This window comes from Diaphorina citri, unplaced genomic scaffold, assembly GCF_000475195.1.
Source record: "Diaphorina citri unplaced genomic scaffold, Diaci psyllid genome assembly version 1.1 scaffold388, whole genome shotgun sequence".
NCBI lineage: Eukaryota > Metazoa > Arthropoda > Insecta > Hemiptera > Psyllidae > Diaphorina > Diaphorina citri.
This window is the reverse complement of record NW_007377823.1, coordinates 1-18,172: the sequence shown is the minus strand read 5'-3', so window position 1 is coordinate 18,172 and position 18,172 is coordinate 1. Positions and strand designations below refer to the sequence as shown.

The following is an 18,172-nucleotide window of genomic DNA, read 5'->3' as shown; positions in this document are numbered from 1 at the left end:
AACCCATTTTTTTTTTTTTTTTTTTTTTTTGGTACTTGTGCAGAAGTCATGTCCGTGGAATATTGCTACCAAAGGAACTGGCACAAATGAGGAGTGACCAGTGTTATTGTAGGGTTAGGTTAAATGCAAGAAGGAGATTTCAAAATTAGAGCAGTGATTAGTACGTGTTATTATAGGGTTAGGTGAAATACAAAAAGGAGCTTTTCTTTTCCACGGAAGTGACTTCTGCATAATTACCTTTTTTAATGTATTATATGTCCTGTAGGCAATGTGTATTTAAATCAGATTATTCCCACTACAGATGAAACAATTTTTTCCGAACTACAATTGGGAACGGGCTCCAAATTAAACAGAAACAGCACATAACATGTTGTAATAACTTACCATCAGCACTGGAAAGCATAGTAAACGTTATAGCTTCACTGAATGACCTTCACTATTGTTCTATCATAGAATAGAATAACATTTTTTTCTAGATGACTTTGACAAGAAACATCATTCAAGATTGGACTGTTTGGAATGCTTGATCTTAAAATACATCACTCAGGTCCCTTGGCAATGTTCAAAGGTAAAATCTGGGCAAATCCATGAAATAATACTTGAAGGGAATCAAATAATGCAAATATCTATCCTTAAATTGTCATTTTTCCATAAATTTTTAGCTATTTCTTTTAAAAAATTGCACAACACAAACCACAAAAACAGCAAAAAAATTGAATCTTGAAAATTCAAATTTTTCCCGCCGCGCCGCTACGAGTGTCACCATCATGAAGTTAGCAATGGATCATGTGCATAATTTTCGTGTGCATAATAAAATTGATGGAACGAAGGGAGGTCAAAAAGTTTGGCTATAAGGACAAGAACACCCAAAATAAGCATCATTCAATAGGATGAGGAAAGTCGTGTGATGTTCACACCAGATTTTTCTGAGTTACAAAAACGAAATTAATTCCAAGTAGGTAGTGTTAACCCAATTTTTATGGGGCCTGGGAGGTATTTTAGGTACACCTAACTACTGTTTAAAGTGACTTACTTATTGGGTGTGGCATGTGGCAACACGGTGCAACACCTAAAACCTAATAAACAAGAGAAATTATAATTCAATATTTACCTAATTCAATATTTACCAGTGTTATGAGTAACAAGGTCTGGTCTCCCTTGAAATTAATTGGATGCACTTAAGGGCCTCTACAGTTGGCAGTCTAAGCACCTAACCCTTATGTATGGACTTTTTCTCTGTGGTAATTTATAAATATGTATTATGAAACAACAATAACCTCGACAGAACAGAGGTCAAAAATGAGTCCATAGGACTTTACAAAACCGTTAGCCATGGAGACAAAAATAGCCACACACGACTAAATCTAAAAGCCTTTCTTTTCTGTCTAAATCCTACTTAATCTCCATATTGAAAACAATAAGCATAGGTATCCTGGAATTGGAACGGCATATTTTCTTACTTGACATTTTATCGTAAATTTACATGGATTAGTCAAAAGAAAAAAAAACTATATACGAATATCTACCTTGGTTTAAATACCTAAATATTAATGAAATATGTATAAGAGATATAGCTACAATCCTACGTAGGTACAGTTTGTATATGGACAATGAGCATTGAATTATTTTCTAGGTTACGTAGATACAAATTACAAAACCTAATGCAAGCTACCTGCCTCTTCAATGTTAACCTCACCCAACCTGAGTTCCTGAGGAAAAGCTAGCAACACGCGATTAACCAGAAGGTCACCCGTCCGGATACCTGTAAACCACGCGCGACGTTGCTTAACTTTAGTGATCCATAGGGACCTGGTGTATTCAACGTACTATCCCCGCTGATTTTATTTGATTGGAAGAGAAAGTAACAGTCGTCGAATTTACCTACATAGGATAGGTGGATAGGAAATAAGCAATGTTCGTTCAAATTAACCGGATTACCTACCATGCTGGCACCGGTCGCTATGCGCATTTATATGTCATAGCTACTCATTTTCCTCACGAGGCTGAGTGTGGGCCATTGTTCATACAACATTTGGACTGGCACCGGTCGCTATGCGCATTTACATGTCATAGCTACTCATTTTCCTCACGAGGCTGAGTGGGCCCCACGCAATAGCCAGTCACGGAATCAATCACTTGCATGATACAAATTTCTTGACCCCGCCGGGAATCGAACCCGGGTCTCCCGCGTGCAAGGCGAGCGGAGTGACCAAAAGAAAGTAACAAACAGAGAATTTTGTAATGTTCATTTCATCGAATTAAAAGTGGAACCTCGCCAGACTAGTTAGCTTGCGGGGTTGGGGGGGAAGCGCGCCGCCCTTTTTTTTTTTTTTTTTTTTTTTTTTTTTTTTTTTTAACAGGTCTTGATATTTTTCCTTAAAGTGTAATTTTATTACCAATCAAATATATAAGACCTTGCTTAGACTGCGGGAGTAAAGGGACTTTTCAGTCTCATTTCGGCAGTATAAACAGGGTATATCCTATTCTATTCTAAATCTTTTTGCAGGCATATATTCTGCTAGACCCCGCCTCTTTCTTCTCGTACAAAGTCACCCCCACTGTGTCTCTCCTATGCGAGCTGCTTCCCCAACTTAGACTGGAAGGTTTCACCAATCTCCTTCAGGTGTTGGAGCTGTGCGTGAGAGTTGTGCCATCCCCGCCCCTTGCTTCGCTTCATCCTGTGCTGTCCATGCTGGTCCATTTCACGCTAGAAGGTAAGGCCACTAACTATCAGGTAGACCTGATCAGGTCCTCCTGTCAGGTGTACCTGATACCTGATGACGTTATAGTGCATGACTCCTTCCACTTCGTTTGTATATTAAAAAAAAAATAATAATAATAAAAAATAGAGCCAAAAGAAAGATATGAAAATGCAAATCAGACTACCTTTTTTGCTCTAATGAAACGGAAAATTCAAGATCTCCTTGTTTGTGCGCATGCGTTTCTGCACATTGCATAAACTTTGACGTCACGACCCTTTGAAAGTTTGAACATTTTCATTAGAACGGCTGCGCATGCGTTTCTGCACATTGCATAAACTTTGACGTCACGACCCTTTGAAAGTTTGAACATTTTCATTAGAACGGCAAAAAAAAAAATTTTGGGAAAAAAAAAAAAAAAAAAAAAAAAAAAAAAAAAAATCTGTCTGTAAAAATATCATAATAGAGTTTCAAAATCAGCTTTAAAAGTTCACAAGACTTAATAAGCAATAATATTCACATTACTGACTTCAGACTAGTTCAGACCATTAGAGATACACACATACCTACTGGTTCATTTTATATCTAAATATCCACTACCTACCTATCCATAACTCCATTCCCACTAGGTAGAAAAAAAAAATACTGATCAGAGGCCATAAAAAAGCCCTAAGTAAGTAAATATACCTAAGACCTGGTCATTATTCATATAAAAAATTAATATAGGGGGCTATAAAGTATATAAAAAAAAAAAAAAAATATGGATGATTGCAAGATCTATGGAGCCTAAGTGGTGCACTGGTGCAAATTTTGGAACAAAAAATTGCCAAGTATGTCACACCCAAGATTTCATGATCACTAGAACCAGTTGATTATCAATAAAGGGGACTGAATTAATAATTTATTATTTATGGCTATTGGAAGGTTTTAAATTAGTAAAACAAAATTTAATTCAAAAACGTAAATGGGTATTCAATATTGGCAGAGGTTTATTGGACAAAAACCATCAGTAGATTTTTTTAACTAATTGGAGTACTGTAGCTAGGTACTTACCTATACATTTTGTAAAAGAAAAATTGGTACAAAATCAGAAGCAACTACTCACCTATTTTCACACAGCACAGCATCTGAGCATAGGTAAGTATGTAGGTAATAGGTAGTAAGTACCTAGTTACTATGAAACAAGAAAAATGCTTGTAAGGACCTATGTAAGTAAGTGTGTTTTGATATTAAATTCCCACAATTAGTAGGTAAGTACCTATCTATTTTGAGATTATCTGGACCAATGTAGGTATATTTTGAGCAAATAAAACTTACATGTCTGTTCCATTTTCAAATTAAGCAAATAAGGTATGGTACTTACTTAACCAAGTAATTAGGTGGGTATTGTGTGTGGGAGTTTAGGAATCACATTACCTGGTAAGTGGGAAGACAAATGATTGTCTTTTATATTATTGTCCCTTTGCACCGACAGAAGCATTGTTTCATTTAGATATACCTACTCCCCTACCTACTTGGGTGGGGACTTGAACCTAAATAAAAATGGCACCTTATCTTTGCTGGGTACAATGAAAACAAGTACCTAATAAAGTGCAAGGAAGGTATAAACTACACTACAACAAGGAGATACCAAGCCTAGCTAGAAATAGATATGACCCATTGATTCATAAAAGTAGATATTGATTACCTGCACTGTCTCTTATCACTGAAATTGAGCAGAGTGCAGAGCCTCAGTAGAAATAAATATGACCCATTACTTTGCTTCACAGAGTCTACCTATTTCTTATCTCTAAAACAGAAAAACGTGGTACCTAAACCTAACCAACATATTGTATAGAGATGGATGCATATCCTCACTGGTGTTATCGCATGCAATTTGCTGTGACCACGACAATGTGGTAGGTAAGTACCTGGTAAGAACCTGATATTGAAATCGGTTCCCGTATATCAGCAGTCAGGAGCCATAGGTATCCCGGTGGACTGAAAGATGAAAGCGTGCACATGTACCTTTGTTCTCGGTACCTACCTACCTTTCTTTGAGCTCCAGGGCGACACACAACCGATCAACTTTGAGCAAGAACTTTTGACAGACACAGACACGGTGCTCTGATCCTTTGGAAAAAAAAAGTGAAAGTACAATCTGAACGACGAAGAAAACGAAACACAGAAAACACGAGCACGACTAGAATATTCTCTATCACACTTGAATGACAAGGAAAAAAGAACTTCAGGCCCAGAAAATCCGAAAGCAAGGGATATCGAAAGCAAAAGGAAAGGAAAACTTCTAAACTTTTGGTTCAAAATGGCGTTTTGTTTACAATTTTAGTTTCCACACAAAATCCGCTTATGTGGCAGCACTGTCTTGATGTTTGGCGCTCTCTAACGTTGATTTCTTGAACTTTTTGCATTTTACGTCCGAGGAGGTTTTGAAGCAGTGGACTCGCAACGAACAAACCTGAGTAAAAAGTGAAGCCCAAATTACCCATATTATTTTCTGGAAATCTGGGTAGGTATCCTGTAAAAGTGAGGGTTGGAACCTACACGATAGCCAGCGTATTTAACTTGGGCTAGATGGCAGCTCGGCTACCTTGTAAGCGCTAGGGGTTCGATTCCCGTCCGGGCCGGATTTTATCCTGGAGGATAAGGTTCGTACTTCGGAACGGCTGGCTTTCTCCTATCCTGTCTTCCTTCTTTTTTGGATTTCAGGACGATAAGACCTTGGCATTTACAGTTCCCTCTGTCAAACCTCTTCATTTGCAACTGCTCCATTGCGTACGTCGGTAAATAACTAATAGACAACCTCTGTAATTTTCATTCCCTGTCGTATTGGAAAGACAAGGAACAAAAAATAAGGATCATCGAAATAGTTCGTAAAAAAAGTCCTAAGACAAAAAGAAAGAACCATCGTAACAGAGTTTGAGAATAAAGGTAATATTCTTTTAATAATATAAAAATAAACAATTCAGAATACAAAGATAACAAAGGGATAGGCAAGAACAATACAATAAATAATGAAATACAATTTGAAAGAGATAATGGTACCTACCTAGAATGTAGATACCTACGATCTAACAGTAGAAGTAAGGATGTTAATAGTGGATTTCACCAATGACTTAATGAGAGATTTCACTAATGGGAGAATTTTGAATCATCCAAAAAGGATTTTTTGATAATCCAAAAAGAAGTTTTTAATGATCCAAAAAGTAAGAGGTTTTAAAAACTCCTGTTTGGACCATTAAAAAATCTTTTTTGGTTCATTAAAAATTCTCTCACTAAGAAATCTTTCATTAAGTCATTGGTGAAAGTATGGAAGTGATAGAGGGTTGTGAAAATGCAGGTAAGAAAAGCACCTACTCCTGAAGTCTAGTTTGGCAGTGTTAACTGAGAATTACTACGTGTAGAATAGAATAGATTTGATAGTATATTAATTTATGACGGGGGCCACAATCTGATTTTTAACTTGGTTTAAGTTCAACTGGTTTATGACCGGTTTAAAAAAATAATAATTTAAACTCCGATTAAGTGAAACTCGATTTCAAACTTTGGATTAAAATTGAGCCAATCATAAATCAGTTTCACTTTAATAAGTTTAAAATCATAACTCATATGGTGGCCGCGACCATTGAAGTAATTTGATAAGAGCAGTTTATAGGAAAGACAAAAGTCATATTTATCTTGTGCACTCTGAACTACAAGTGCAGATCTCCAGATTTTAATTCTCATGTAGAATCCTGGACTGAATTAAATAATTGTTACAGAGACATCCATCAAGATGTGAAATAAATGCCTTCTGAAAAGAGAAAAATCGTTTCATTTCAGATTCAGATTGCACAATGAAAAATATGACTAAACTCCGGGATAAGGAAGAAAGAGAAGAAACTTTTGAAAAATAACACAAAAAGATCAACACCACAAGACAAACCCACACTTTAAATTCCCCTGAAAATAAATTTAAAAACACGAAAAAGAAAGCTTAAAACTAATTTAAAATTAAAAAAAAAAAAAAACTCAATCTAGATGTTCACATTTGAAAGTTTACACGACTACAAGCAATGGTGTGACATTATTTGGTAACTAATATTTGGTTAAATTAATATTTAGTTGTTGAATTTTTTCTTCGTTTTTGTTTTCTGGGAATGGCGACTTTCCAATATCCATTGGCGTACATACATAGAAGTACTTTATTGGGCCTCCTGGCAAGGTTTCGCCTAAGGGCTCCCAGGGTCAAAATCCTATGACTTTTCCAGATTTTGAACTGGTTGCACTACTATGGACTATATCTTTACACATTCATACACACCCCCTTTCACTACCTTCTCTACAATTCTACATCCTCAACTCTTATCCTACATCACGTTTCCTCTATCTCTAACCCACCACCTTCTCTACACTTTACAATTCGCCCTCAGGCGCCATTCCGAGCCAAAGTTTGGTCCCTGGCCCGTGTTAATTGTCACACATTGGTAACGAGTCTATCAAGCGAGGTGCCCAGGTAGGTCTGACCTCTTGACGTCAGCGCCTCCTTGAGGTCGTCCAAAGCGGTCTCGGTAAACTTTCGGCCTTGCACAGAACACAGGAGTTCCGCATCCTGCAGGAAGTGTTCGTCGTTGACCAGGGCGGGCGGGATTTTGAAGCAGACGCTCTCGATAAGTCCTTTGACGATTTCCAGTGAGATGACGAGTTGCCCCGGAGCACCGTGTTCGTCAGGAATGTCGAAGGATTGGGAGATGGTGAACTTGGGCGTGGATCCGTAGCGCCACTCCCAGCTCTGATATTCCGACTGGATCTTGGCGAGACCTGGAGGGGGAGGATGAGATGAGGGGAGACATCAGCAAATGGAGAATATTAGGTTTGGCAAATTTGAAATTTGAAGATGCTTATTTGTGAAATAAAAACTATTTCCAAGAATAATAAAAAACCTGGCAGCTTTTGGCTGGCATGTGAATATTTTTTGCGATTTTTTAATGAAGGGGATAGGGTGATCAAGTGGAAGCCTCTATGCTTGGCGATTTGATCTTTATCTTTCTACAAACTTTAGCACGTCGGCAAAGGGACTTTTCTGTATAATCCTACCAGTATAAATTAAGTATATTCTATAATCTATTGTATTGTACTTATACCTAAAAGCCCGGTATACTCAGAAGTATATTCTACTACTCTTTGGGGAAAACCCCGGATGCTCACCAGGGAACCAGTCATCCGTGGGATTGATCGTCTGGAAGCCTCTCTGCTTCGCGATTTGACCTTCGCCTCCATCCTCCATGGTGATAGCTTTGGTCCTCAGATACTCGTAGCCTAGACTTTTGATCAGCCGATCCATGCTCACCTCCGGACAAACCTCCTGGAGATTCAGCGTGGGGGCAGGAGTTGAAGCGGTGGCATTCGAGATGATCCCTTTCTGTGAAAATGTAAATGCAATTTCTTTGTGTTATTATGTCACAACTTTGGTGCTCACTGCAGCATTGTAGGATTTTTTCCCAATATCTCAATAATCCTATCATCCAATGTTTACCTACCATGCTGGCACCGGTCGCTATGCGCATTAAGCGCATTTACATGTCATAGCTACTCATTTTCCTCACGAGGATGAGTGGGCAATAGCCAGTCACGGAATCAATTATCTGCAGATACAAATTTCTTGACCCCGCCGGGAATCGAACCCGGGTCTCCCGCGTGCAAGGCGAGTGCAGTGACCACTACGCCAACTTGACCCCGCCGGGAATCGAACCCGGGTCTCCCGCGTGCAAGGCGAGTGCAGTGACCACTACGCCATGGGAGCTGACTTTACGAGACGGTTTTGAAGAATCATCAGTTGAGGTACATTGTTACTGGGCGAGGTCCGATTGGCCAATTTTTACCTACATACCTACATTGATTTATTTAAGAGACCTTTTTTGTCTTCCAAAATTGGAGTAAATCTTTGAAATGGAGGAATCGGTATCTAGCGGAACTCTTGGGGTTTGGCACAGTTGGATACTGCCCAAGTGCCCAATTGCCCATGTTACTACACTCCAATTTTCGAGCATTTCGACATATGTCCGTGTTTCTGCTCAAACTAACCAAGAACTAAATAAAATGTGCTGATGTTCAAGGTCAACTTGGTTTCAGAACTAATAACATGAACACGCCAAGGGAAAGTAAAAAAAAAAAAAAAAAAAAAAAAAAAGTTTATAGTGTGAACGAGGTTTAGGCGATCTAGATCAACGTCCATCACCTGATCTTGGTGTGGATGCTGCTTAAAAGTGGCGACAAAAATGGACAGCATTAAGCAGAAAACAACCATCCATAAGGGGGACTGATCTAATGTATGATCCTTTGGGGCTGTCCAAATGGGAGTCATAATTGAATTTCAAGATATTCAAGAGGTTCTCCAGAGTTCCAGAGAATCCAGTAGATAAGTTAATGATCCTGCGACCTTGGTTATTAACTTATTAACCAATCAACATATTTAGAGGTACCCAACTCAAGGTGTAAGATATATGTAGGTTATCGTGTTGAAATTCTTGGGATAAATTTGACGAAATATGTTTATCAGGAGATTCACACGTCACATTTGGACATAATACAGATAAAGTGAAAGAATGTTTCACAGGAAATTCTCGTATTTTCCACTATTCGAATGTGAATGGTCACTTGGATGGAAAGTATTGGAAACCTTCACAGATCTAAGTACATATTAACGTTTAGAAAGGTATTTGAACTGCGGCACAAATCCTTGTCGCAAATGTGTCCACTTAGACACCTCCGTTTTATGACATGAGTTGGATCCGAACCATCAACCTCCAGATCTGAAGTCCATTAGTAACTCATTACACCACCGGAGAGTTAGTTTTAGTAACGTGTCTAGTTATCTACGAAATCTTGCGATTAATTGTTCAACAGAAGTCTTTTGTTTCAAACTTGTTGAAACTTTGAAGTGTTGGTACAAAATCCAGTACCAAGTGACTAACACATTACACCACATGTTTGGAGTTCGTTTTCATGTTTGGAGTTCCGAGGCGAATTTTGTCCTGAACGGATGATGTTCGTTCTCGGAACGGCTGGCTTTCTCCTATTTGTTCGTCAGTTTCTAATCGGATTCACTTACTTTCTTTTCAAGAAGCTAAAAACCAATTTCATCTTCTAATTTGTACCTCATCCGCCTCACCTTCAATTCAATTCCATTTATTTTTATTGTAATACATAATATAACATTGAAAATACAACATTTCAATGAATACAGTATGTCAGTTAGAAAAGGAGAAAAATAAGGAGAAAACTCTGTGGAATTACTTTACCCACTGCACGTCTGACCTCTCGTTACAGTTTTGATATACCATGTGCCCAATGTCCTCATGCCGGAAAAATCATTATTTCTACACTGTCCGCCAGCGGGAAGTTAGATAACACCAACCACTGACAACAGCCTGAACACTTGAACAGGCTAAACAGACTTCTTCATCGGATACATTACCTGAAACAAGACGGAATTATTGCACATTAATCATGGTAAGAACAAAACTGTAAAGGGACTTTTCAGTCTCTTTCTAACAGTATAAATGAGGCAAAACTGAAAAATCCCCTCAGAAGAGGGCACCTTTGAGTTCCCCTAAGGGCCGATCGAACCCAAAATCGAATGAGAAATTGTTCTATAAGTAGGTGTGTTGTGTTAAATGTGTTTTTATGTTGTATGTTGTGAAATGTTGAATGAATGAATGAATGAAGTAGGAACTTGTGTGTTCAATAGGTATTTCTGCAAATCGTATCAAAATCAGACATAAAAGTAGTGTTTGAGAGTTATAGTTGAGAAAACAAGCAAACCAACTGAAGGAAAAATCGTCGAAGTAAAACTTCGTTTTCACAGTTAAACATGTGAAAATTACCTGCGTAATTATTAAATTAGACATTAAAAATAGTCATAATCATGGAAAAAACAAACTACCTATTCACATTTCCACTTCACACGTGACACGTGACATTTGTATCTATGTAAGTACTTACTTTTTTCTTTTAAATGCATGTATCATATTGTAGCATGTGTAGTTGTGTACCCGTGGTTCCCTTGGGGTCTTGTTAAGGGCTATCAACGTATCAACATACTGACAGTGATATTATCGAAGCCCAATTGGGCAATAATAATAATAATAATAGTGCTTATTTATACTGCTCGCATAGGACTGAAAAGTCCCTTTACTCCAGCAGTAGGCTACTACTATTATTGTGGTCAAATTCTCAAATTATACTGAGGATAATATTCCATACCTCGGCTGGGATTGAACCCACGCCCTCCTGTTTACCAGGCGAGCGCCTTGACCACTACACCACCGAGGTAGGTATGATTGTCAACCAAGTATGGTTGAGCCAGCCTAGTTTAGCTTGGTTGGTAACACGTCCGCGTTGTAAGCGCTAGGCCGCGAGGTCGATTCCTGCCCGGGCCGGATTTTATTCTAAACGGATGATGTTCGCCCTCGGAACGGCTAGCTTTCTCCTATCCTGTCTTCCTTCTCTCTTCGTTTACGGGGCGATACCTAAGACCTAAGCAGTTTCAGTTCCCTCTATCAAACCACTTGAAAAAGAAAAAAAAAATCTTCTTAGAGACGTTTTTAGCGAGATGCTGCTACCAATGAAATCCCAGACTTTCTCCGCTCTACATAGTAGACAAAAAGAAGAATTTGTCCGCGGCATTCGAGGAAATAAATAAAATGCAACAGTGGAAGCGTCAAGCGTTGAAAATGTGGCATGTTATTGTGGGCGTCATGAAGCAGCAGACACGGCACAGTTAGGTCTCGTGATTAAAAACACTGCTTATGGGTTATGCATTTTGTAAATATATGCTTAGAAACCGTGTTAGAGGGGTATGCATTCTGTAAATATATGCTTAGAAACCATGCTAGATTATAGGGCAGGGATTACCAACTAGTGGCCCGCCAGACCATTATTGTGGCCCGCGAAGCTTTCAGGGTGGGTCCCCTCGGGTTTGATTTGCTCGTTTACTATTGGGTGGACTCCAAAAATAGAGCATCTACCTCCCATCTCCTCAAGAAAATCCTGGATACGGGCCTGCTCTCTTGTGTATATGGCCCGCGAAGTACCTTCCAATTCCAATGTACATGGCCCGCATACACATGGAAGTTGGAAATCCCTGTTTTAGGGGGTATGCATTTTGTAAATATGTGCTTAGAAAACATGTTAGATTAATATTAATGTGAGAATATTAATTTCGCACAGAATGAGCCTGTGTTGAAAACTCACGACACGAGATTTTCCCCTCTAATTAATTATTTTTTCTTGTGTTTCGTCCACATTTCCCCATTCCTAATTATCTACAAGCAAAATGTTTTCCTCAATTTTTACTTTGAATTGGCATAACTTGTAGCGCGCCATTGAATGTTGCTGGGTTCTGGTCTAGGTACCTACTTGGTCTAGTTTTTTTTTTTTTTTTTTTTTTTTTTTCCCCCCCTTTTTTTCTCTTCTCTCTCTCTCTCTCTTTTTTGGGTATGTACTGTAAGTCGGTGTAGTGTTGATTTATCCGCATTCCTCTCCTGTTGTTATTTTATTAGTTTTATACACACCATTTTAGCTTTTTTATTAAAGTTATTAGCTCCAGGGTCTACTACGTCAGTCTCGTGTTGAAAGATATTTTCGGTTCTGGCACAAGGGGTAAGTGCACGAAAAACGCCCGAAAAGGTGGTCCAACCTAAAGCCAGGGGCCGGAGTTTAGTACCATAAAGGAAGAATGGCAGGACTTGCGCACGGGCCCGCGCGCTTTGAGAAGCTTACACTAGAGATATTATGGGTTTTTTCTAAGGAAAAAAAAAAAAAGAGGGGTTTAATGGACAGTTAAATCCGTCTCCAGGGATGCAGCCTCTGAAATTTGAGAAACATTTACTTTTTGGTGAGACTACTGATATTTCTCCAAGATTATGACCTGGAAAAATTTTTCGCGCCTTTGCGGCGCTATAATAATTTATTTTGTCTCTTTTAGGCAGCTTTCGGCCTAAATTTTTCATAGCTAAATAATCTACAGGAATAAGTAATTTTCTATCAGTCATAACATAATTTATCACAAAAATTTTCGGCCTGGCGGTACACCTCTATTTTATATTTTTGCTCACTTTAGCGTTCAGGGCGAAATTTAGGATAAGAAAATATTTTACGGGAATTTAGGTACGTTCAAAAATTTAACTTTGGAACAAAGCCCTTGAGGTATCACATATCCCTAACTACTTTTTTGAAATATTGTACGCCTGCGGCGCTGAAAATTTTAAGGTTCGATCAGTCCAAAAAGACTGGCCCCGCGCACTTCTGAACAGACTGGCTCGGGTCTCCGCGAGGGGCTAATCCGGGCCACTGGAACCTAAGTCAACAAAAAGACCGTAAACTTCGAGTCTTGGTAGGCCCATATGAAAGTGAAGTTGGGATTGACTTTTGGTTTTTCGGGACCTTTAGGTCTAATCTCATCTCTCTAAGTGCCGTCTTCAACGAGCTTTCCCTCAGCGTAAGAGATGAATGAGAGATAGAGGGGGTTTTATTGCTGACAGCCTTTTACCAAGAGATTTTACTCTTTCATATTCCCATGATATTGGTGGGTATACTCGTACTTCTAATCTTCTACAGGCCTAAGTAAAAACCTATCGCATTTATCTGTTCATCATAATAGTTTTTTATAAGTACCAGTATTAGAGTCTTGCCAAAAGAAATTTTCACATACCTCTACATACATTCAAATGAAAAAAGTAAAAAATTGATATCCTTCAGCCTTTCATAAATAATTATCATCAAATTATTTTTTATACCCTACCTACATACAGATTGATATATATAGATATATATTTTTTTATTATTTTTTTTTTTACTTATCGTAATCGTCACACTTTGTCCGTCCTGGTGGAAATGGGAAAAAAGTCTCTCTGGACTTCGTACATACTGCCAGGCAAACCGGATATAAAACCGTGTGTGTGTGGGAACTGGTTTTCAAATGGTAGGTCAGTATGACACTGGACTCGACAATAATGAGTTTCTGGGTTCTTGTCAGTCATTGGTTACCATTATATAAATTACTTGGGAGTTCAGGCTTCAGGAAAATCACTTGCTTCTTTTTTTTTTTTTTTTTTTTTTTTTTTTTTTTTTTTTTTTTTTTTTTTTTTTTTTGTCAAGTTTGTCTTTTCAAAATCAGAATGAACTTTAGGTAATACAAGCATTGGGGAAATTCAAGGGAATGCCATAAAAAGAGAATTTCAAATTAGGAGTGCGGAAAAAAAATAGTTTTTTTGTAGGGTTGAATGATGTTAATAGGTATTCTTTTTTTTTTTTTTTTTCAAGGAGGTTTTTTTATAAGTTCACATTTCCAATTTAAGTATTTAATTTTCCAATGATTTTTCTTGATTATTACAACCTACAACTTTCCTGTAGCTATTTTTTCCTGTTATACCTAGATCAGATTTTTTTTCTTTTTCTTCTTCTTCTTTGTCTTCTTCTTCAAAGATTTTTTCAAGTTTTTCTTCTTCTTCTTCTTCTTCTTCTTCTTCTTCTTCATCTCTCCTAAATAAGCACTACTTAGGTGTTACTAAGAATCACGTACAGCTGTCTTTTTTGGGGTGTTCTCAGCCTCTTGAGGACAACTGGGAATAGAAATCCTATGGGAAAAGGCGAAGACTCAGCAAGCAATGTCTTGAAGCACTCCAAGAAAGACCAAAATCTACCAACAACAAATCACACTTCACTAGACTCATTAGCTACAAATCTTGTCCCAATCTACCTCGTGTAATCTTCTTTCGTCACTCTCAATTCTGGTCTAAATTTAAACATCTCATTTCTAAACATAGCAACATCAGCAACCATACTTCAACAAAAAAACAGCACCAGATATCAGTCGACGACTATTTTCATACCTACAGCCAACCCACAAACCACTCTGGTTGCCATAAAAAAAAAAAAAGCCGCCGACTTTTTTTAACCCCACAACCAACCCAAAAACCCCCCGGTTGCCCAAAAAAAAAAAAAAAAAAAAAAAAAAAAAAATGAAAAAAAAACTACAAGACCACTGTAGTATATCCAAACGACTGTAGTTTGTAGTTGCTGTAGACCACTTTGGGTAACATGGCCATTGAGGTCAAGTTCGATTCCTGTAGTCCTTGGTCCTTGCCCAGTATAGCCAGTGGCCAGCTAAAACCAGTGCAGCTCTGTGCACACGTTTACCAATACACAGATAGATAGTCGATCAGAGTCAGAGGTATCAGTACTATAATCAATAAACCCAAGATATATTATACACTGACGAGCAAACAATTCGGGACATACGAGTAGTCGATCAGAGGTATCAGTACTATAATCAATTAACCCGAGATATACACTGACGAGCGAAAAATTGGTGATATGGTCGATTTTTTGGCGGTTTTCAGCTATACCGACTAAACAGTTAGAGATATTGAAAAAGTTTGGCTATAAGGACAAGAACACCCAAAATAAGCATCATTCAATAGGATGAGGAAAGTCGTGTGATGTTCACACCAGATTTTTCTGAGTTACAAAAACGAAATTAATTCCAAGTAGGTAGTGTTAACCCAATTTTTATGGGGCCTGGGAGGTATTTTAGGTACACCTAACTACTGTTTAAAGTGACTTACTTATTGGGTGTGGCATGTGGCAACACGGTGCAACACCTAAAACCTAATAAACAAGAGAAATTATAATTCAATATTTACCTAATTCAATATTTACCAGTGTTATGAGTAACAAGGTCTGGTCTCCCTTGAAATTAATTGGATGCACTTAAGGGCCTCTACAGTTGGCAGTCTAAGCACCTAACCCTTATGTATGGACTTTTTCTCTGTGGTAATTTATAAATATGTATTATGAAACAACAATAACCTCGACAGAACAGAGGTCAAAAATGAGTCCATAGGACTTTACAAAACCGTTAGCCATGGAGACAAAAATAGCCACACACGACTAAATCTAAAAGCCTTTCTTTTCTGTCTAAATCCTACTTAATCTCCATATTGAAAACAATAAGCATAGGTATCCTGGAATTGGAACGGCATATTTTCTTACTTGACATTTTATCGTAAATTTACATGGATTAGTCAAAAGAAAAAAAAACTATATACGAATATCTACCTTGGTTTAAATACCTAAATATTAATGAAATATGTATAAGAGATATAGCTACAATCCTACGTAGGTACAGTTTGTATATGGACAATGAGCATTGAATTATTTTCTAGGTTACGTAGATACAAATTACAAAACCTAATGAAGTCTGTAACGCAACCTAATGAAGTCAATAATTCTGGGATACAAAAAAAAAAAAAAAAAAAAAAAAAAAAAAAAATCTGTCTGTAAAAATATCATAATAGAGTTTCAAAATCAGCTTTAAAAGTTCACAAGACTTAATAAGCAATAATATTCACATTACTGACTTCAGACTAGTTCAGACCATTAGAGATACACACATACCTACTGGTTCATTTTATATCTAAATATCCACTACCTACCTATCCATAACTCCATTCCCACTAGGTAGAAAAAAAAAATACTGATCAGAGGCCATAAAAAAGCCCTAAGTAAGTAAATATACCTAAGACCTGGTCATTATTCATATAAAAAATTAATATAGGGGGCTATAAAGTATATAAAAAAAAAAAAAAAATATGGATGATTGCAAGATCTATGGAGCCTAAGTGGTGCACTGGTGCAAATTTTGGAACAAAAAATTGCCAAGTATGTCACACCCAAGATTTCATGATCACTAGAACCAGTTGATTAGGTACCAATATAGGGGACTGAATTAATAATTTATTATTTATGGCTATTGGAAGGTTTTAAATTAGTAAAACAAAATTTAATTCAAAAACGTAAATGGGTATTCAATATTATAATAATAGACTCTTGAGTGGAAGGTAACCACTAGGTGAGGTTAACGCCCGAGGCGTTCTCTACCACCTAACCTTTAGAGCTCCATTATTATGTGGTCACACTCTCAAATAAATGAGGATAAAATTCCATGCCTCGGCTGGGATCGAACCCACGCCCTCCTGTTTACCAGGCGAGCGTCTTGACCACTACGCCACCGAGGCAGGTTAAGTATTGGATTTTTTGATCTCGAACAAGTCTTTTTTCTCTTTAGATCTCTCTGTTCTCCAGGTGAAGGGAGCACACTATTGGGACTTGGGTGATGGATAAATCTATGGTGGGCATAGGCCCTGTCCAGTGTTTTCTTAATGGATCAATCACGCTTGGTCCGTAGTGATTCCTCCAGTAGGGCTATAACCAAAGACGATTTCTCCACTCATATTTCAGAAAATCTTCATTCATAGAAACATAATAGGGGCAATAACTGACGATGGTGTTGTTTGTAACTCTGGTGGAGACAACTAGGAACTAATAACTAAGGAGTACCTACATATTAAAACCAAAGTGACTTTTTCTAATGCCCTCATGTTTGCTAATCCTTTCCAAATCATTACTTAACATTGCTTCCAGAATGTATCAACAAAGAGAGACAACAGATGTGTGAGAAGATGGCCAAATTCAACGACGAGTTTCTCAAAGACGTGAAATCTATGAACGAGGTGAAGTTAGTTCTCAAACTGTTGGATGACCAGATGATCAAAATATACGGCATAGAGCACGTCAAGTCTGGTCTGAACACGATGATCAACCTGCTGAGCTTTCTAGCCAAAGCTATCGATCATTTGGAAGGCGAGACGAAGCAGTTGATGAAGAAAACCAACATTTAATGAATCTACTACAATTTTAAAATAAATCTACTAGGTAAAAAAAAAAGAAAATAAAATAAATCTACCATTAGAAATGACTTTTATTCTATCCTGTCTCATAGAGACTGAATAGTCCTTAAACTTTTTTATTTGATGGTAATGCCACAGGAGATACAAGATACAACCAATGTCCGTTTTCACGTCAGACGTCATTCCTTAATCTGTCTTAGTCCTCAATACCTATAGGTACATGAAACGTTGGACTGATCCAGTTTGTCATTGGTAGACGAATCCACTTAACCAGGTCAGAAAACGATCTCTGCCAGCCAATTAAATCCAAGATGAAACTTTTTGAAAGGGTCTTCACCAAATCTTCGGGGCAAGAATTTATCTTGGAACAAAATACACACTTTTTAGACCTTGACTTTTCATAAAGGTCTCACGAAAATCTCGCGGAGTCTTCTGCTGGGAATCGAACCCAGGTCTTCTGAATGGTAAACGTTTGACTTACCGCATGGTGATGCAAGGATTGGCTCAGTCTCGACTTGTTCACGTTGACCAGGAGAGTACAGTGGTGGTAAGAGCTAGGTCTGCCCAGCTTGGCTGCGGTGCCAGAAATCTGAGATATATTGGGTTAAGGAATCAAACGGGTGGGTGAAGGTTTGAGAAAAGCTGATGACAATGGGCAATATGTAATAAAGTAGGCTAAATTTGACTCAACTCTACCAGTTATAGCTCTACGCATCAACAAAATAATAACATGTATTTTTTTTT

The 18,172-nt window shown here is 37.8% G+C and overlaps 1 protein-coding gene and 1 long non-coding RNA gene across 3 annotated transcripts in view; both read right to left on the bottom strand.

Annotated features, from left to right (window-relative positions):
• LOC113467048 overlaps positions 1-5,120 on the bottom strand; it is an 11,006-nt gene extending 5,886 nt beyond the window's left edge. The window contains exon 1 of one of the 2 annotated variants that reach the window (XR_003391259.1): positions 4,730-5,120. This is a non-coding gene — a long non-coding RNA (uncharacterized LOC113467048). Of the gene's footprint in view, positions 1-4,115; positions 4,446-4,729 lie in introns of those variants that run through there. The other variant, XR_003391260.1, reaches the window with a different exon arrangement.
• Positions 5,121-5,614: 494 nt separating this feature from the next.
• Positions 5,615-18,032, bottom strand: LOC103508319 (lipoyltransferase 1, mitochondrial-like; the record flags this gene model as incomplete). Its single annotated transcript, XM_008472868.2, has 3 exons — positions 5,615-7,496; positions 7,884-8,097; positions 17,910-18,032. Coding segments are annotated over 3 exons (681 nt in total), but the record flags the coding sequence as incomplete, so codon positions are not given.
• Positions 18,033-18,172: the final 140 nt, after the last annotated feature.